Source organism: Oenanthe melanoleuca, chromosome 20 (assembly GCF_029582105.1).
Source record: "Oenanthe melanoleuca isolate GR-GAL-2019-014 chromosome 20, OMel1.0, whole genome shotgun sequence".
NCBI lineage: Eukaryota > Metazoa > Chordata > Aves > Passeriformes > Muscicapidae > Oenanthe > Oenanthe melanoleuca.
The window spans coordinates 7,983,895-8,004,442 of record NC_079353.1 but is presented as its reverse complement, the minus strand read 5'-3'; the positions used below and the strand labels follow the sequence as shown (position 1 = coordinate 8,004,442).

Genomic DNA, 20,548 nt, shown 5'->3' with positions numbered 1-20,548 from the left:
TCACTCTGGCCAGGTGGCCGCCTGGCCCTGGGAGGGGAGGGGTTAGTGGCCCTGGCCAGACCGCCCCTGCCCCAGGGGATATCTCTGTCTCCGTGGTGCATCCCAGTCTCTGTGGCAGTGCTCTGTGCTGGACGGCAGGAGTGACCCCTGCACTCTCTGGCTTGGCACTGTTGTGGGCCCTGCCTGATCACATCCCAGGGAGGGCAGTCCAGTGCCAAGCTGTGGCCTGTACTGGGGGCTCCATGGGGAGGCTCTGCAGGGAGGAGGGGATGGCAGCATTGCAGCGCAGCTCAGCATCCAGAGGAAACATGAGGTGACAAGAATCAGAAGGACAATATTTACACGCTGTGGCTAGGATTTCAGAACAAGTCAGTAAATGCTGCAGCTCCCCTCTGGCAGGGAAGCCTGTCAGGCTGGATCGCTTCAAAAGCCAGGGAGACTCTTCAGTGCTCTGACTTCTCCCGTGGTGAGCTCTGACTCATCCGTTTTAGCTGCCCAGACATTCTTCCCAGTGACATTATCCTTAACGTTTTGTAATCATGAAATATTAATGACTGATATTGAATTTAAAGTACAATTTATGTCTGAATCCTCTGGCGGAAAGGGCAGTTGTAAAGGTGCAGCCTTCTGAGTGATGGAGGGCTTTAGGAGCGGGGCCGTGCAGCAGCTGTCAGGATGTGCCTGGCACAGTGGGATCAGCCATGGCACTGGGAGTGCAGGGCACTGGGAGCCTCCATGCTGGCAGCAGCACATCCAGCAGTGCAATTCCTGGCACACAGGTGTCTGGGGCCAGGGGTGCTGGCAGGTGCCCAGCATGGGCACATGGGGTGCAGCTGGGTGCCACAGGGCTGGATGTCACTAACTCCATCACAGGCAAGTAGTCGTATATTCTCTTTCCTCAGTGAGGTGTAAACTTGGCAGGAGGAATGGAACAAACTCAGTGGGAGTCCTGCTGTCCAGGACTGTGCCTGGTGCCTCAGCTCGTTGGGGCTGGTGGGAGGCTGTACCCACTGTAATCCCATGGCACCAGTCACACAGCCTGCAGTGTGTTGCAGCAAGATGTTGCATCCCTGGTCTGCTGCTGGGGCCATCCTGGGCTGGGTTTGACCACTGCAGGCTGAAGGACAGCCAGCTCCACTGGCAGCACTTGTTCCCACAGGCAGCCTGTGGGGCTTGGAGCAACCCCAAACAGGAGCTGTGCCCCCACGCTGGGGAGCCCTGTCTGGTGCCCACTGCTGCAGCAGCAGAGCCATGTCCAGCTAATTTCCCACCTGTGGATATCGGAGTGGATTTGCTCCTGAAAGCATTAAGAAAAGCTGCAGAAGGTGCCCAGCTGTGCCATGATCTGTCTGGGCTTCACTGCTGGCATGAGGAGCAAGGGCAGCTCTGTCCCCCCAGCCAGGCACCCCCAGCAGGAGCTTCCTGGCCCAGCCAGGGACCAGCAGAGTGTTTGGCCTCGCAGCATGGCAGGAGGCATGGGGGCTGTTCAGCTAATCTGGCCTGGGACCAGGCCAAGCGTTTCCACAGATAAATCTTCATCTCCCTCACAAGCTGTTTACCTTCCTTGGGCTAATATTAGTGATTCTCTTCCTGTTTTCCTCTTTGCTCATGTAAAATGATGAGGCCTTGACTGCTGTGTCCACTGCTGGTAATTGAGATGATAAATCTTCCTGCTGGAGACTGGCTTTAATCAGAGCATTGTGTTTGGATGCAATTTAATGACTCTCATGCTGCTGAGTTTTAGCAGGACTCAGGAGAGGTGAGAGCCATTTATATGTTACTTGGCTTAACTGCTGCTTCCACTTTGCTTCCCCTCAGCTGGGAGCCACGTTTTCAGCTCCAGCCTCTGATATAGCCACCTGTCAGACGAGCCATAGCTCTGGCATGCCCCTGCTCTGTCCTTGGCATCAGCACTCTGCTTTGCAGGCAGGAGCTGCACCAGCAGCTACAAACCCACCCTGTGCCCCAGAGCCATGATATTAGGGCTAGAGAGCAGAGTGGCACATCCCATTCTTCTGTTCTGCATTTTGTTCCCCTGATTTGCTGAGATAGCGAGGAATAAAATCCACTCCTGTGTCTTCTGACTTCCTTACTAATGTAAAAATTTTGAATTCAATATTGTACCAATTTGGTCTCAACACAAGAGCAGGTTGGATGCTGTGCCCAGCAGTGTCCTTTAGCTGGTCTGCTCCAGGTGCTGCAGCTGCACGTGGCAGCCCACGGTCCCCTGGGCTCTCCTCAGATCTGAGAAAAGCTGCTGAGCACTTTTGGGTGTGTGGAAAATGGAGGGAAAATGGCATTTGCTGGGTTTGGACCTCCACAGGAAAGGTTTGAGTGTAAAAAAGCAAAGTGAGATTGTGAGATTATGTGAGATTATGATGAGATTGTGCGAGGGTCTGTGGGAGTAAGGGCTGGATCCTGGCACAGCAGAAACCACGAGTCCCCTCCTTTCCTGCCACAGCAGCAGTGACCAAGCACTGTCAGTCTCTTTCCTTCCCTGGGAGCTGCTGCAGAGCTCCAGCATTGCTGAGCAGTTGCCCAGAGCTGCTCGGTGTCAGTCCTGTGAGCACTCAGCTGCCTGCAGCTCAGGGAGAGGGCAACTTAGTGTTTTGCTTCTGCATATTTAAGAGGAGAATATCGTCCTGTTCCGATTACTTACTTACATAATTAATTAAGAAATACGCTGGGATGTGGATGAAGATTCCTCTGTAGCATTTAACTCTTGGCCTGAGGGTTGCTGTGCAGCAGGACTGTGACCATCTCATGCTCCAGAATCCTGGCACTGCCTGTCCCACTCCTGCCAGTCCTGTCCCAGTGCTGCCTGTTCTGCTCCATGGCACCTGAGCAGGGGTGTCTGGCACACCCTGAGCCACGCTGGTGGCTGTGTTGAGGCTGGCACAGATGCAGCAGTATGGAAGCACTGGGCAGAGCTCTGTCCCCCACACACAGCAGCTCCAGTGGCTCTGAAATAATTCCTCCCATGTTGGCAAAGGCAGCTGCCAGTCACTAGCCTGGAGCTCCCATGCTGCACGGCTGTGCTTCCAGCATCTCCCTCTTGTTCTGTGTATTTTCCATGTCTCTTTGCTCAGACTTTTCAGATTAATAGCATTCTAACTCCTGAAGGAAATGCAGAAAAACGGCATGTTTAATTTTAATTTAGGAAAGCGTTTAGGTAGCAGCCTAGTTTTCTCGCTGCTGTCAATCAGGTTTTCTCAAGGCTGACATCAATTAGTTTAAAAATATTGAATGTAATTTTGCCTGACACAACATATTGCAGCCACTGCAAAATATAATTTATTTTAGAAGAAGAAATAATTAAACTAATTTGCATGTCAGTCAGCTGAGCTGGAATACCGAGGAGAGACGCTGCAATGGAAGATGGCTTTTTTCCCTTCCAGTTGCCCTCAGCCAGCACATGCTGCCCTTGCCTCAGTCAGGGGCCAGGTGCTGCTCACAGAGCCCTGCGAGGGCAGCTCTCTGCAGCACCCACACCACAGCCTCATCCACCCTCTCTGCTTCTCTTTCTGGCTCTGGGACCTGCCTGCTGAGCCTTGGCTCCTGTGCTGGGGTGTTTTGGGTGCGTGCACTCAGGCAGAGAAAGCACAGGCCAGAGTTTCTCACCTTGCAGATGAGAATCCTGTCTTAGTTGAGTGCTTTGTGCCTTTCATCACAGATGTGCTCCAACAATCTTAATCTCACTTCTGACCATCATAATATCAGTTTATGCCACTGTTACAAAAAACATATTTCACATGTTTTGAAGATAACTTTTTTCAAATACATCCAACCATTTTTCATTATTTCCACCTGTAAATCCAGGTACTGGCTCAAAGGAAGAGGAAAGTTGATAAAGCATTGAGAAACCTTCAAATATACATTGTATGACCAAAATAAAAAGAAGCTGATGTATGTCTCACTGGAAAGGTAGACAAGAGTGCAGCAGTTGCCTTTCTAACCTTGATGTTCCTGGACACGTCAAATGTTGACCCCATCACTGAGCCAGGAGTGAGAGTGAGCCTCAGGCTTCAGCAGTTTTGGAAGGGCAGAAGGAGAGCTTTTGTATGACAGGGTGCATTTACAAAGGTCACAGTCTCAGAGCTGTGCCCAGGGATGTGGGATGTGAGCCCTGGCTCGGGAGAGGTCGGGGCAGGTGCTCAGTGCTGTGCTGTGACCCCGCTCCCGTGTGCAGGTGGAGCTGGGCTCAAACTTAGCCCTGTGCTCCTGCCTGGCTCTGAGCACACTGAGCACATCCTCCTCAGGGGCTGGGGGAGGAGGTCTCAAAGAGAAGCTGCTTTGCTCAGGATCATCTGGATGTCCAGACCTGGCACACATGATCCCAGCAGGTCCTGGGCAGGGTTCGGCAGTGCTGAGATTGGTTCCTGCTCACAGCTGGCTGTGGGGCACTGAGGAGCTCCTCCTCTGGGTTACAGTTAATAAGGGGAAGAGCTGAGGTCTTGGATTCTTCTTCCTTGCAGGCTTTACTTCCTCTCCTCTCTTTCTGCCTTTCCTCAGCAATCCCAGCCTGCTCCAGAGCTGAGCAGCAGGGATGGTTACCCATTTTGCTGTGGGTTGAGGAGGGGGTGATGAAATGCTGTCATCCTCCTTCTTGCAGGAACTGAACCCTTTTTCTTCCTGCTCATTTGTGGGCATCAAGCGCACACCCCGCCACCTCCCCGGGCTCCCTTTTCACCCCACTGCCTCCCCCTTTCTCTCTTCCTGCAAGCAATTGCAATTTATTTCACTGCACCAATATGCCTTTTAAAATAACACATAGTTCTAGGCTTTTAGTCACGACTTCAGCCTCCCTCCCCCAAAAACAACTATCTAATCACCAGAGCAGCTGGTCTGGGTGAGAAGGAGTGATAACGTGAGAACCTGGTGAAGGCAGCTCTGGGGAGGGGGCTTAGATTCCTGGCTAATTATGGAGCAGTGCTAAATCTCCTCTCCCCTGGGTCCTCCCCCACCTGATCTGTTTGGGCCAGTATTAATGTTATAGACAAACAGGCAGCAGAACTCCTGCCTGAGCATGGAGAAAAGCATTAGTTCTGTCACAGGTGCAGCCTCTGGGTGAAACAAAGGAGATGGAGTAAGAGGGAGTTCTCATTTCTGGAGATATATTGTGGTGCTTCAGCAAACATCAGGCCCTCCAGAGTGATTTATAATCCTGTGGCACGGTCTCAGTGTCCCTCGGCAGTATGTGTGCAGTTCAGTGATGCTGCAGTGAGTGGAGGTGTAAATGCTGCCCCACGTGCAGAGTGAACCCCAAGGGAGGGGGGACCCCAGGACCACTGGCTGTGTGAGGCTGGGCTGGTGAGTACCAGGGTGAGAGGGCTGCCCTCAGTGTCACTGCATGACCCTCTCATGCCAGCGGGTGGATGGTACTGTGTTTAAGTTTAAGCTGCAATGGCAACAAAAACCCAGTGTCAGCATAAGAGGCCAGAGTCCCTGGGCAAGAGCATCATGTCTCAATCGGGCACATTTGACCCTGGGCACAGGGTGGATGGACAGATCTCATCACCAGCCTGTGCCTTTAATTAACAGCAGCTGTTTCACATCCCAGCTCCATTTGCTCAGATGTTGCTGTCAGTCTCAAGCCCCTGTGGATCAGGATCCAGCTCAAGGGGTGATCTCACATCCAAGTTTTCTGTCCCATCTTGGTGCTGTTTTGCTGCAGCACTGATCTTACTAGTGGGTGGCTAACCCTTATGGCTGGGACTAGCCTTGGGCGGCCCCAGTTTTCCAGGGGTAGGTCAGGTGGTGTTTCAGGAGTCCTTGGTACACAGCCCAGTGGTCTGGCTTCTTTTGCAGTTTGCAGTGAGGCTGAAGGAGCTCTACAGATGCTGCTGTCCTGTGGGCAGTCTGTGCCATGGGCAGGCAGTGCTGGCAGCAGCCACGATGGCCTTGGACAGATGGGGATGAAGGGGTTTGCTCCCTGGTAGCAGCAGCTGGCCCTTAGTCCTGAAGCTCTGCTTCTCTTTCTGTTTCAGATAATCACTCCCAGGTGTCGAGGGCCTCTCTCCGTATCCGGATCCTGGACGTCAATGACAATCCACCTGAGCTTGCCACCCCCTATGAAGCTGCTGTGTGTGAGGATGCCAAACCAGGCCAGGTAGTGAGAGCCCCCCAGCCCTGGTCTCAGGCTGCAGGCAGCACTCTGAACCAGTGCCAGCTTGCCCATCTGTCCCCTTCTGCTGAGAGCCTGTGCAGCCCCTGTCACAGTGGGAGTCACTCTGCTGGTCCCACTGCAGGGTTGCAGGGTCTGCAGGGTTGAAGGCTCGTCCCTCTTTGTGGCTGCAGCTGGCAATGCTGCTGGCTGGACCCTGCACGTGGGACCCTGGGAGAGGCTATGGGAGCAGCACTGGTGCTCACTCTGCCTTCTCCCCACAGCTGATCCAGACAATCAGCGTTGTGGATCGGGATGAGCCTCAGAGTGGCCACCGTTTCTACTTCACGTTGGCGCCTGAAGCCACCAACAACCACCATTTCTCTTTGCTGGATATCCAGGGTAAGTCCTGCTGTACCCTTGGCCCAGCATCCTTCAGGCTGAGCAGCACCTCTGGCCATGGGTTACAGACTCTCTGCCAGCTCTGGGTACTTCAGGCATGTTGCAGAGCTTCTTGTCAACCTGAAATGGTGGGACTGATGAGCTAACAGCTTGGATTTCCTCAAGGAGGCTCTGCCAGCTTTATTCCTTGCTGCAAGCAGCCACAAAGCTCCTCTCATGCTGTCTGGTTAAGCCTTTGGTATTTTCAGGGCTCTCAGTCCCCTTCTTGATGGGAAATCTCCAACCTGCCTGCAGGCAAGGAGATGATGTTGATTTATAGAGGAACATACTCCCATTTTGAGTGTTATGATTTATCCCTTTCTAAGGTAAATCGTGGAGCATGGGTCATCTTGGGGATGCCAAGTGAATAGCCAGCCCTGTGCCTCTGACAGATGGGAACAGCTCCAGAGCCCTGGGAGGCAGTGGGACCATGCTGTAGCCATCCCACAGCCACGGGGATTCTCTGGGACACAGCCTGCAGAGCCTGATTCTCTGTGAGGTGGTGGCTCTGGAGTGCAGTTCCTCTGTTTCCTGGGGCTTGTCCTCTCCTTTGAGACATGCAGCCAGGCAGAGTCTGTCATTCTCTGGGCAGCTCTGGGGTTCTCTGCATCCCTGAGCTCAGTAGCTCATCCTGGGTGACTCAATGCTGCTGTGAGTGATGGGGTGTCATGCAGGTTCTGCTGCCTGAGCCTGGCTGCTCTTGGACTTTGCAGGCTGTCAGGTCATTAGCATTTGTGTCAACAGTAACAATCCAGAAAAGTAGTTATCAGGATGCTTCCTATTTTTGGCTGGTGTTTAGGGTGAATTTAGGTGTTGATTGTAGCAGTAGGCTCAGCAGGGTCCCCTGCAGATACTGGGACCTTCTCCAGCCACATGTGTATGTGCTTGTCACCGGAGCCAGCAGATCGCATTGAAATTCTTCTTAGGTTTTGGTTGGGTTTTCTTTTAAAACCATTTCCTTGCTCTGCTTTTGCAGCTTTATCTGTCAAAAACCTGGTTTAGTTTGTTCTGAGCTTATCCTAGGAGCCTTCTGCTGACGTAAGATCCTGCTTGCTCAGTTTAGTTCAGCATTATTAGGGATAGTCAAAATGGAAAAGCTTCAGATGTGATGGTAGCACAGCTGGATATTGCTTTGTGTCCTGAGTAGCACAGCTGTCCCTGACCTGAGTCCCTCCCCCTCTGCTCAAGGGCAGCTGTTCAGAAGACCTTTGCTTCTTATCATGTGAACAGGTTTTAATCCTCAGCAAGATTTTGCCCTACATCCAGCGATTAACTTCCCTCACTTTCTTTGAAGGACTTTATGAAAATGTGCCTGAACACGCTGAGCTAGAGCTGGGTGTCCATCCCCGCCCAGACCCTCGGGAGGCTCCCAGCTCTGCCCCAGGGTGTCTGCCATGCCCAGGCTGCCATCCCAGAGCCACTGCTCATCTGGCAGGGGGTGTATGGGGCTTAGCAGGGTCTGCTTGGCTCCCTGGCTCTGTGTGGGGGTCCAGCAGCCATGGCATTGAAGCAGGTGCAGGGCACGTGTGCCACCGTCTCCTCTGGAGCTGCTGCTCTCTTGAGTGGGATGAGGCTCTTGTGGCACAGGGTAATTCTTTGTGCTAAACGATCCCTCGAGCTTTTTTGTGTGGTGTAACACTGCATAAAATGAGTAAAAGCTGGCATCACCTCCCGCCTCCTGCTCTTGGGAAAACAAATGTTGTTGCTGCAGGGTTATTCCCAGAGTGTTTGGAGACCCTCCCAGTTGCTGAGCAGTGCTGTGTTCCACAGCAAGAGGAGGTGGCTGCCTGTGGCAGATGGAGGCACCCCTCATTTCTAACTGGGTGCCTTGGTGCCATCTCCCTCCCTTTGATTTCTGTCCCGTTCTCCAGTCCATCAACTGTCCTGGGTACACTCACCTTTGCCCCTGCTCTCGTAGGTGTCCTTGCTGCATCTGCCCTTGTGTTCCCCCATTGCTTCCCTCTCCTGCATTCACCCCTCTTGCACTTTTCTCTACTCCCCCATATAAATATCAGTGGTGACAAACTGCTACCACCAGCCCATCTGTTTCTTTGTACAAATTTGTAGCCAGTTTTGAAACGTGATTTATAAATATTGCTTTTGCAGCCAAGGAGTGACACTGATGGATGTCAGCACAGATGGATTCTCTAAACTCTTGCTTAAATCCTCTCTTTTGCTTTGCACCTACTTCACTTGGCTCCTTCGTGGCACCAGAAAGCCACCTCGGGGAGTGACTTGTTCCCAGCAGGGTGGGGATCAGCACCTGCTCGGGAGTGCTCCTGTTGCACTTGGGGAGGGCAGGAGCACCTGGCATGGTGGGGCTGTTTGGGGGAGCCTGGGAGGCTATGAGCTGCCAGCTCCCAGGGTTGGGTGTCCCTTCAGGGGTCCTGGGTGTGGCACACAGAGCTGTGCTGGCTCCAGGTTGGAGATGCAGAAACCAAGGGAGTCCTTGCAGGTGACCACATAGCTGAGTTACAGGTGGTTGGCAAGAGCTGGGCTTTTGGAAACAGCACCATTGCCTATTGGTGCCTCTCTTTCTGTGCTTTTGATCTGAGGGAGCGCTCACACACTTGCTGATTCATCAGACAAGGAGTAAATGCCACCTGTGGTGATAACAGCGATGATCCAGGAGGAAGATGCCCATCATATGGAGTGACTAAAGGAAGAGATGGAATTAGAGAAGCTGACCATGTTAAGATCCAACTGATGCCATTCCAAAGGCATTCACCATCCTCTGTTTCCTGAACTTGCGTTTTGCTGGGTCTTTCTGGCCTGAGAAAATTGATTACAGCAGGATCAAAGGCAATTAAAGCCTGAAATCATGTTCTCCAAGAAATGCTAATTGTGTTGGAAGAGATGGTAGAAAGCATCCAAGCCCAGCAACCTGGAAGGAGTGCTAGGTAATATGGAGTGACACATGGAGCTACTGACTCCAGGGCTCAAGGGCTCGGCAAGCAGATGTCTGAACTCTCTGCAGGTCTCATTAAGAGCGTGTAATGGGTGATAGAAGATCTGTAAATCCTGACAATCAAAAGCAAAATGTTAGGATTTGGGGATTGCCTGAGGATAGAGGAAGCCTCCTCCAGCCCCTCAGGGATGCCCCTCTCAGCACAGGCAGTGCAGATGCTCGTTTGTCCAGGGCAGGGGTGACGTGTGTGTGTAAAAGAGCATCAAACCTCCTCGGGGCTGAGCAAGCAGCAGAGCAGCAGCAGTGGTGCTGTGTCCTGGTACCCAGGGAAATTGAGAGAAGGGAGAGGCAGAAGGGAAAATCAGAGTGTTTCTTCTACCAGCTGCAGCACCTGGGGCTGGAGGAGGTCTGCTCCTTGGGGCAGCTCTGGCAGCAGTGTGCCCGCAGGCCCAGGCAGGTGCCACTGCTCCTCGCCAGAGCTGGTGTTCCCAGGCTTGGTACAACAGCTGAGCAGCTGCTGCGCGAGGGGAAGACGGATGCTTGCAGGGCCCTGTGGGTGTAGGAGAGGGATGGGACATCAAAAAATCCCTCCTGCTCTCCTAGCACTGTTAGAGATTGAGTTATGAGAAGGATTTATTAGTTCTGTCTTCGAGGCTGCCAAGAGCCTCTTTGGAGAGGGACTCTGGGAGACTTAATTATTTTATTATTCATAGTGACGTTAAGCTACCACCAGAGTATATTGCATTTCCTAACTTTCCTCTTAGGGCAGTATTGATGAGTCCCTGTATGTTTAGCTCATGTCAGTTCCTGCTTTGGCCAGTGTCCTGCTCCTCAGGTGGCAAAGGGGCCATTTCCTACCCTGCCACACAAGGTGATGTGATGTAACTCAGGATAATGTCACTGCGTGATCAGAGAGAGGGTGGCAGTGGAAAGCCATGAAGAAAATGTCAAATTGTGCAGCAAGAAAACAGTGATAGCAAAAGGTTTGTGTTGGGGCATCAGAGGACACTCAGCACAACCACAGCAGAAGGTGCAGCTTTGTGGGAACTGGGCAGGAAACCAAGTGTGGAGACCCAGACTCGTCTGTTCAAGAAAGCTGTGGATTAACGTCTGCTCACATTCCACTGCTCCTCAGCTCACCCCAGAAATGGATTTGGCAAGAAGCTGCTGTGGAGGAAGAGACACAAGGGCTGCAGGGCCAGGGCTGCCTGGACTGTGCCAATGCAAACAAATCTGCACCAAGACACATCCCAGAGCAGCTGCTGTGGGTCAGCTACATGTAAGGAAACAACTGCACCAAGAGAAATCACAATTGTTTTGTAGGAGGTTGCTTTGGATGCATTTTCCAGGGTACACATTCCAAGATCTGAGCAAAATTTTCCCAGATCTGTGATCAAAAGGACTACAATCGTGTGGCAGAGTGCTGCTTTTTTTGGAGTATCTTGGAGGGGAACACATAAGTTTGCGAGTAACAGGGGTGCAAACATCCAACAGAGGAGAGTTCATGATGGTGATGGAGACCAGGGGTGGTGGGCAGAGGGTGCAGCCATTTCAGTGCCAGAGACAGGTGGTCCCTGCCAGGCCAGGCTCTGGCTGCCGAGCCTTGCTGAGCAGGTTCATTGGTGTACATGTGAAATTTCTGTTGCTCTCCTTCCTAGGATGAAGGGTGCCTGTTACCCTGTTCAGGAGATAAAATATAGTTTCATTGTGTTTAAAATAGTGTTTGTAGTTGTGATTTTTGTTTCTCCCTTACATAAAGTTTTGGGTCACAGGGCAAACCCTCAGCCCCTTCCTGAGGCAAAGTTTCTCTGAGCAGACCTGTCTGTCATTCTGCTTTTAGATTTAAGTACCAGCCTCTTTATTTTGACTTGGTGGGTGGCAGTATTTCTTTTTAGTGGTGCCAGGCTGCCTAAACTGTTTGGGCTGAGCTGAGGTTGGTGCCTGCCCCTCTGCCACTTGCATGGAGCTGGAGCTGACTGTAAACAGAAGGGAGTTGCCATCCTCCTGCTGCATTTCCAGAGAGGTTTGGTGCTACTCCTGCATTTACACAGTGCTGAAGAGCAGCTGGGGGAGTTCCCAAACACTCTGTTCCATCAGCCCTGTGTTAGGTTAGGCAGAGCTGGAGGTACAGGGTTGTGTGCTCACGGATCCTCTGAGCCACAATCTGACCCCAGCCCCAGGATGGTGACCTGACTGGTGTGACAGTGACAGCAAAGGTGACCTTCCTGGGCTGTGGCCAGAGCCTTGAGCTTTGCACAGTGCCTTACAGCACTTTGGTCTATCCTTTTTGTCCTGTGGTTTTATCTCCATTCGATCCAGGTGTCTGAGGCTTACTTTTAGCTGGGCTAACTAGGAATTAGTCCTGGCCTCTTGCTGAGATGGTGCCATTAACGTTATTTATATCCCTTTGCTACACTGCAGTGAGGAGGGGGGACCAGCACCAAATGAGATCTTATTACCTTTGTGCAAACGATTAGCATAACAATAATTTTTTTTTCCTAGCTCATCCTTGGTAGGCCACAAGCAGCTCTCAAATGTTGCTGCCACCACACCTGGTTCAGCCTCCTTGCACCCAGGGGCCAGTGCTCCCCTGTTTCTCCTGACATCTCTGCCCAGTTGCTATGGTGTGCTGCCACATGCTCCAGGAGGCTCAGCCACAGTGGCAGGTGTCCCACAGGACAGGAGTCTATGCTCTGCTGTGCCTTCTGCCACACAGAGCCTTTGGGATCTGCTTCCTGGCTGACCAGTAGATCTCCCATCCTGGCTCACCTGCTGTCCCCATCATGCCCTGTGTGCTCTCATGAAGCACCCAATCCATACAGCAATTTCCATGATGGCAGCAGCCCAAGGGCCAGAGTTACAGTAGATGTTTTTTCCAATGGAGGAGCTGATTCATGGAGAAAGGGGATGGTCTGACATAAATCAGGTCCGATGAGAAGAGTCTGTAGACAGCAGCACCTTGCTGTGAGTGAGCCAGTCTATGGTTTATTAGATAAAGACTGCAGGCATTGTGACTCCTAGCTGCAATTGTCACCTGCTGTTCAGCCCCATCCTGCCCATGCTGCTGCTGGCTGGCAGCCTGCAGCACCCCTGAGCAGGGAGTCAATCCCAGTGACAGTCCCTGTCCCTGCCCTCCCTCCCTGCTCCTGGTGGGCAGCAGCTGCTCCTTGGGTTCATCGCTGGCACCAGGGCCCTCGAGGGTCCCGAGAAGTGCCTCTGTTAATGGGATCTTAACGAGTTGTGCTGTGCCAGCTGAGCCCCTGAAGCAGCCGTGTGTAAGCAGATGGGGAGGAGGATGCCTGACTTGGTTGGGAGGCTTGGAAGAAGCTCTGCCTACTCCTTCAGGAGCTACAGGGGATCACAGGCAGATCTGGCCCTCTGGCTGAGGCAGGACCATTCACTAATGGCTCTCAGCTTTGGAAGAAGCAGTGTCTGCTCTTGCAGTCTCAGTGCCACCTGCAGACCCTATCTGTTCTTATGTACATGTCAGCAATTGAATTTTATCCTGATTCTGGCTCTGTGCCACTCTCAGAGGGTCTTTTGGAAGTGTTTCCTCTCTCTCTGTGCCACCTGCTTTGTTTGTCAGCGTGATTCAGATACTCACGTGCTGCTGCCCTTGTGCCAGGCTCACTCCCAGGTGTGGTGACAAAGGAGATGCCAGGCTGGTCCTGAGGTGCTGCTGGCAAAGGAAAATGTGCTGGAGTGGAGCTGGCCATGTTCAGGCACGGGGGCTGCAGTGCCAGGGAGCTATGAGCTGGGTCTGTGTGATGGAGAGGGGGAGGCCCCAGGCTCTCATAGGATGGCTGCTGGAGGTGGTGCAGGAACAGCTGCTGTTCATCCAGAGCATGGAGCAGCTCCTGGCAGGTCCTGCAGGCTGTGATGTAGTCACTTTGCTTTGCTTTGTTTTGCTTGTTCCCTGCAGACAACACGGCAGCGGTGCACACACAGAGAGTGGGCTTCAATCGCCAGGAGCAGGACGTGTACCTGCTCCCCATTCTAGTGGTGGACAGCGGCCCCCCAGCCCTGAGCAGCACAGGGACTCTGACCATCCGTGTGTGTGGCTGTGACAGCACTGGGGCCATCCAGTCCTGCAACAGCACAGCCTACGTCGTGTCAGCCACGCTGAGCCCTGGCGCCCTCATCGCACTGCTGGTCTGTGTCCTCATTCTGGTTGGTGAGTGCCTGCCTGTTCCCTGAGTCCGTCCTGTCCTGTCTCAGCTCCGTCAGCATCACATCAATATGTGCAGGAAGGTGCTGTGGGCACAGAGCAGGCTTCTCTGCATCTGTCTCCTCCTTGGTGGCTGCAGCGTGGTGGGCATGAACCTCAGCCCCTGCTGGGGGGACCAGTGGGGAATCTCCCATGTTTGCCACAGCTCATGTGTGCTGGGCTCCATAAGGCAGCCAGAGCAGAGTTCCTGTGCCAGGCAGGTCTGATGCTGCCCAGCAGAGCCTGGAGAGCTGTTGGCTCGCTCCCTACCTGGACAGGCAGGAGCCAAGGGCTGCTTGCCAGCTGCCATGCTGTGCCCACAGCAGGCATCTCGCAGCAGATGGGGGTGTGTGCTCCCAGCTTCTGGGCAGGGGTGGCAGGTGTGGGGCACACAGCTGTGCTCTTATCTGAAAAGGAGAGTGTTAGAGCATGTATGAGTGTGTGGGCAGGTTGCAGAGCTGGGCTGTGGTCACACCAGAGAGCTGCCTAGGTCAGGACCTGTATCCCAGGAATGCTGCTCCTGCCACTGGCACAAGCTTCGCTGGCCATGGGGAGCGTGTGCTTGTGTGCATGTGGGAAGGGGCTCTGAATGAGCTGATGGATGCAGGTGCTGAAAGCCCTCTCGGGCCCCAGAGCCGGCTCCTGGCTGGCTCCAAGGGCTGTCCAGGCTGTGGGAGGCAGCACATTGTTTGGTGAGGTCTCCTCTCCTTGGCATGGCTCCACTCCCTGTCTCCTGCTGCATCTCCGTTCAGAAAACCCTTTCCCACAGGGTGCACTTTACACTGGTCTCATTTTCCAACGCAATGCAAACAAATTTCTGCCTAATTGCCCACACGAATAAAGTGCACATTGGTGCTTTAAAGGTGATGGGCTGAATGGATGATGATCCAGGACACAGCTGCAGCTTGCTGCTCAGGCTCTGAGCCATCTGCTCCACATTCATCCACCCAACATTTGGCTGCTACTGTGAGTCATGCACCCCCTTTTCCTACTCATCTTCTGCAGAACCCATCCATTTGTCTGTCCAGCTGTGTGTTTATGCATCGCTCCCTCCTGTTTCGGTGCTCACGCTGCATGGCAAAGGAAGCTCCTGGTCTGCCCTGGAGCCTGGGCACTCTCTCCAAGCCAGTACAGAGCACGGCTGCTGCTTTAGCCCGGCTGATGGGAGCTGTCCAGCATCGCAGCAGAGCTCCCTGTGCTGGTGGTGCTGTGCCTCCACCAAGCCAACAAGCAGGGTCATCCTTGCCCTGCAGGAGCACAGCATCCCCAAAACTCTGCACCCATCTGACTATCTCTTTCTTTCCCAGTGCTAGTCCTTCTGATCCTCACGCTGAAGCGACACCACAAAAGCCACCTGACCTCTGAGGATGACGAGGACATGAGGGACAATGTCATCAAATACAATGATGAAGGGGGTGGTGAGCAGGACACGGAGGCCTATGACATGTCAGCCCTGCGCAGCCTGTATGACTTCAGTGAGATCAAAGCTGGGGATGGAGGTGGGGGACCAGGAGAGGGGGGCCCAGGCAGAAACCCAGCCTCCGAGCTCCATGCCCTCCCACAGTGGGTGCAGAGCCCAGACCTGGACTTCTCTGTGTTCAGAGACTACATCTGCAGGAAGGTGGAGCAGGCGGATGAGGACCTCTCTGTGCCGCCCTATGACTCATTCCAGACCTATGCCTTCGAGGGCTCGGACTCCCCAGTGCCCTCCCTGAGCTCCATCAACACCTGGTCCAGCGGCTCGGAGCAGGACTTCTCCTACCTGGGGGGCTGGGGGCCACGATTCCGGCAGCTGGCAGCGCTCTACGCGGGGCGCAGGGGTGATGAGGATGGCGAGGAGTCCTAGCTGCCCCTCCAGCCCCTGGGGACCTCCTGCGCTGGGGCTCCAGGCACCTCCTGGACTGGGGCTCCGGGCTGTGAGGTGCCGCAGGGAATCAGGAATCCTGTGCTCCTGGACTCCACAGCTGCACTGCAGGCACCAGGGACTGCTCCTCTGCAGCTGCCTTCGGCTTGGGTGGGCTCCACACCCACCTGGGGAGGCTGGGGAGCAGAGGAGCCACCGGGGTGTCTTCATCTCCTCAAAGCCGGTCTCCATCAAAGAACTACCCATTGACTTGAGAAGGAGAAAATCTAATTCAAGAGGGTTTGGAGAGGGTTTCTCCCCCACAAATTATCATTTAAATAGATCTGTTCGGTGATCCCCATCCAGGAGAGGAAGAGCAAACCGGGAGCCTTTTGTTGTCTAAATTGTTTTTGTCACTTGAGTCAGAGCATTTAAAGAGCTTTGATTTCTTTAAGAGCTTTCCTTGCTGAGGGAAACAAGCTTTTAACTTCTGTTCAGATTTTCCCCTCCTAAGTTTACCTGCTTTTTGAAGTCTTCCTTCTCTCTGCTTCCTGTGGGCCTCTCTGTAGCCCCCAGCTGCTGGCATGGTGTTGGAGACAGGATGCCACGCTGGGATCACATCCTGCACAGAGCAGCTGCTCACCTCAAACCAGGTTTCCCTTCTGTGCTGCAATCACTTCAGCCCTGTCTTGTGATCACAGAGGTGCTGCTGATAGGAGGGGCATCCCCAACACTCCCTGCACAGCAGACGTTGTCTGCCAAGTCCTGGTATGCCCACAGCCCCAGTGACAGACAGGGCATCCCTCATGTCACTGAGGGCCATGTGGCCTGGGCCACAGAGCAGCTGTGGTGCTGGGGAGAGCCATCAGAGGGTCCCAAAGCAGCACCCCCAGGCGGGCTCTGCCAGCCCCTCACACAGACCTGGGGTTTGCAGGGCTCCCAGCCAGGCACTGGCTGTCACCAAATGGTGTGAGCTGCACAGGGCAGCAGGCAGGACAGCGGTGTTCCCTGGCCCACAGTGGTTGGGGGAGAGCCACATCCCATGGAGGACCTTGCTGCAGGGTGCAGGAGAACCCCAGCTCATAACTGGGAAGAATAATTCCTGCCTGCACCCAGCTGACAGCAGAGCATCACCATTAGCAACAGAGCAGCCATGCCCAGGAGATGTGTGTGAGACCAGAACCTTCTGGCACAGCTCCGGGGCCGAGCTGGCAGCGGTTTGGGCAGCACATCTGTGACATCTTGGGGTACCCAGGGTGTCCCCACCCCCAGCACAGCATCCTGCAGCAAACCAGCATGAGCTCCCAGCAGGCCTGCTTTTGCATGTAATTCCTGTGTCTGGGAGGCAGTGAGGAAGATACCAGTAGGATGTGCCGTTGCTCCTCAGGCTGCAGATGATGCTGGAGGAAAGCACTGGGTGCTCAGTGCCTTCCCAGCCTGCCAACTATCACAGGGAAAACTGAACAGCCTGTGGAGTGATGTCCTTGCACAGCACCTCAGGCCATCCTGGCTGGTGCAGCTCCTTATCTGTTCATGTTGAGAAAAAATCAATTATATCATTGATAGGTAACTGATACGGTCTCCCAAGGCCTGACACATCCTGGGCTTGTCATTGGGTTTGTCCTTTTAGTTTAAGCTCAGACACTGTTTTCTCTCTTCGGAGGTTTAACTGTAAATGTACATGGTGTCCATTTTTTTACTGTGTGTTGCTTCCCGGCTGCTGGCATTGGTCTTTGGCTGCAGAGAGGGACAAGACCTGGCTTTGCCACGGTGCTGCCCTCAGCTGCTCCTGCCCGCTGCCACCATGGCCCTTGTGCAGAGCCCCAGCTTGGCTCATACTGGGACAGGAGCTCCTCAGGGCCTCTGGTCCCTCCAAGGAGGCAGTGGTGCTGTGGCTGGCACCTGCTGGTTCACTGTGATGATGCTGGGGAGGCAGCAGAGCCCTCAAGTGCTGTGACACCCCTCACCTCCAAGCAGGAGAACAGGAGAAAGCCCTCTCTTTCCTCAGGAACATGCTCGTGTTTTCCCTCTGGGCTGCAGAGCTGTGCCCGAGCCCCCCCAGCACTGGCCCTTCCTCTAGCCACGTGTTGTGCAATAGCAGGGCTCTGTCCTAGGAGATGGGGTCTGACAGGGTCTGTGTTTAGCCCCCCTCGCAGCGGGCTCCCCCTCCCAGCCCAGCCCGTGCTCTTTCTTGGCGCGCATGCACGCACGCTTGCGTTTCATTTCTGTCCCACTGTAAATACGGGAGGAGCGCAGTGCCAGCACCCCCTGCCCGCCCCCCAGGAGGAGCTGGCAGTGCCACCATGTCTGATGGAGTCACTTTGGTTTTGTTTCTCTACCCAGATGAAATTAGAAGGTTGATTTCCTCACCCTTGTTATTTTTTCAAGGTCTTTCTGGGACCTGGAAATAAATTATTTCCTTGTCGTCTAGCCTGAGTCTTATGTGCTTTTTTTTGTCTTTTTTCCTTTCCTTACATTGCCCTGTCATTGTGGACCCTTTGGTGTCTTCCACAAGGGGCTGGGTGGCTGATGGGCCGTGGCACAGCCAACCCCTGCAGCATGTTCCCACTGGCAGGATGCTGCATCTCTGGCTTCTTCCCATATTTCATTGAAATGCTCATCAGAAAAAGCTTCTTCAAGAGAAGGGTCATTTTTTTCTCTCTGAACATGAAGGAAATGAAAATGAAAATGAACAAGAAAAAAAATGCCCTTGGTTTTCTCCATCCTTTCAGGAGAAAGTTGGGTTATGCTTTGAGCAGCCCAAACCATTCTGTGATTCTGTAATTCTTCATGGCTTCAGTGCAGCTGAGCATTGTCAACAGCTGACCTGTTCTCATTTTGGTGATGCTGAGTGCTACAGCAGCATTCAGTTACTGGCAGCAGCTTAAAAACCCTCCTTCAAACTCAGTTTTAAGACTGAAATGATGCAAATAAATGACATTCTGGCCTGATCACAGCTAAATCAATTGCTGATGGTTTCCTTTATGGCCAGGGTCTGGGGAAGGATCAAGGTGCTCATGGCAAAGAAGCGTGACCCTCCCTGGGCCTGGGAAGCCTCACTGAGGTGGCTGCAAATGCTCCAGCACCCATCAGTGTGCCAAAGGCACACCATGGAGGGATGGAGCAGGCACAGAGAGGGGGGACATGGCCAAACTCAGTGGTGGCCTCAGTGTAGGTCAGCAGATAGAACAGCAGACTTTAAACTGCTCCATAAAGCAACAGTCATTTATCTCACAGTTCTGGTTCCAAAACAAGATTATTGTTCCCCCAGGTCTTTGAGTGTTTTCTTATCCTTCACAATCCCTCTACCTCCACTCCATCCTGCTCCCTTGATTATTCACTAAATGTTATGGAAGAAGCATCTGGTGACCTTTGATGACAGCAGTTAGTGGGATGCCGTGACAGAAGGGGGAAGTCTTGAGGCCAGAGGGTTTTCCAGAGGCACAAGGTGTGCTGTCAGACCTCAGCGTGGTTTTCCTGCTCACACTTACAATGAGTGCCTCTACAGCTGGCAGCCTTGAGGAAGCCTTTCTGCCAGCATCACCATTAATTGCACTGTTAATTACCCCCTCACAGCAAGTGTGTCAGTGCTGTGGTCACAGCTGCCTGCTCTGGCAGGTCTGGACACTTGGCTGTTTGCAGAGAGTTGAGCATTGCTGAGTGTTTGTACCTGGATTTCCAGCCCAGGTCCTTGGCAACAAGAACTCTTATCCAGCTGCAGCTCTCCAAGTCCTGCTGTCCCACTTCAGGCACCCAAACACTTTGGGGCTCTAGAGGCCAGGGCCTGAAGTGCTCTAGAAACTCCACATTGAGGAGGAGGAGGAGGAGGAGGAGGAGGAAGAGGAGGAAGAGGAAGAGGAGGAAGAGGAGGCGGAGGAGGAGGTGGTGTCTGCAGTGTTGGTTGCAGTGGAGGTGACAAGTGCCTGGCATTGAGTGTGAGCCTGTGCTGTGCAGGAGGATTTGTTTCTTGTATATTGTGGGGATATGGAGAGAGCTCAAAGCAACAAATTGCCAGTCAGAACCAGACCCTTCACTACAAAAGAGGAGGATTATTGAGAGCTTTGATTGCAGAAGCATCTGTGAAGATGCTTGAACAGCTCCGTGCCTCCTCAACACAGCCCCTTCTGAGGAAATTTTCCTATAACAGCTTCTCTCTCTCAAGCAGTTGCACAACGTTGCAGAGCAGGATAAGGGCAGATCCCTTTCCTTCTCCTTCCACAGGAGGGAAAACCAGTTCTGCTCTGCAGATGATGGTCTTTGCCACGTGGGACGTGACCTGTGGCTGTCTAGTGGCAGTGTTGGCTGAGGACAGTGGCACTTGCCACTGTCACATTCTGAATGGGCTGGTGCTGCTGTGTCCCATCAGCCACGGGATGCTGCAGCCCCTCTTCCATCCCCAGCACAGGGAGACTGCATCAGTCACCTCCATGAGCCATGGCAAGCTCCAGAAGGCAAGGCGTCCAGGTCTCCTCTAGGGAGGTATTTGCAAAAGATGGATGTGATCTGCTGGGATCATTAAGGGGAAGTGAAAAAAGGGCAGTGATACCTTCACCCCCAGGAGGAAAATCTATCTCTGGTAACTGAATGTAGCAAGGCTGTGTCAACCTCTACCTCCTGTTCCCAGTGGCAGTATCTTACTCTGGAAGGTGATCCCTTCTCCCCCCATATTCTCTGAGGAAGCTGCTTTATCTCCAGAAAGCTGACTCCTCTAACTACCTCCACCACGGCTAATATCCCTATGTCCTTTCATTTACCAAGCCCTTGAACTTCTTTCAGGGCTGATGTCAGACTCTTCCTGCTCAGCAAAATCTCTGTTTTACATCTCTGCCCTGTGCTTGATGCCGGCAGCAGCTCAGTATTGTCAGGGTTCTCTTGCTGTGCCACAGAACTCTGGCTTGTGTTCTCACTTGCTGTGGCTCTGCTGCCTCCCAGCCCATCCCAGGAGTATTCCCAGTACCTGGAGATGACCTGGCTTTGTCATTGGCAGCAGCAGTTCTTGCTCCCCTCCCACTGGTGGGAATGGAGCTGTGTTTCCAGGCAGCTGTC

General features: G+C 53.3%; 1 protein-coding gene across 1 annotated transcript in view; it reads left to right on the top strand.

Moving 5' to 3' along the window:
* CDH22 (cadherin 22) overlaps positions 1-17,931 on the top strand; it is a 76,670-nt gene extending 58,739 nt beyond the window's left edge. The window contains exons 9-12 of the mRNA XM_056507641.1: positions 5,988-6,109; positions 6,388-6,505; positions 13,375-13,626; positions 14,967-17,931. Of these exons, the coding sequence (XP_056363616.1) occupies positions 5,988-6,109; positions 6,388-6,505; positions 13,375-13,626; positions 14,967-15,505 (1,031 nt within the window). The 3' untranslated portion in view covers positions 15,506-17,931. The remainder of the gene's footprint in view (positions 1-5,987; positions 6,110-6,387; positions 6,506-13,374; positions 13,627-14,966) is intronic.
* The last annotated feature ends 2,617 nt before the right edge of the window (positions 17,932-20,548 follow it).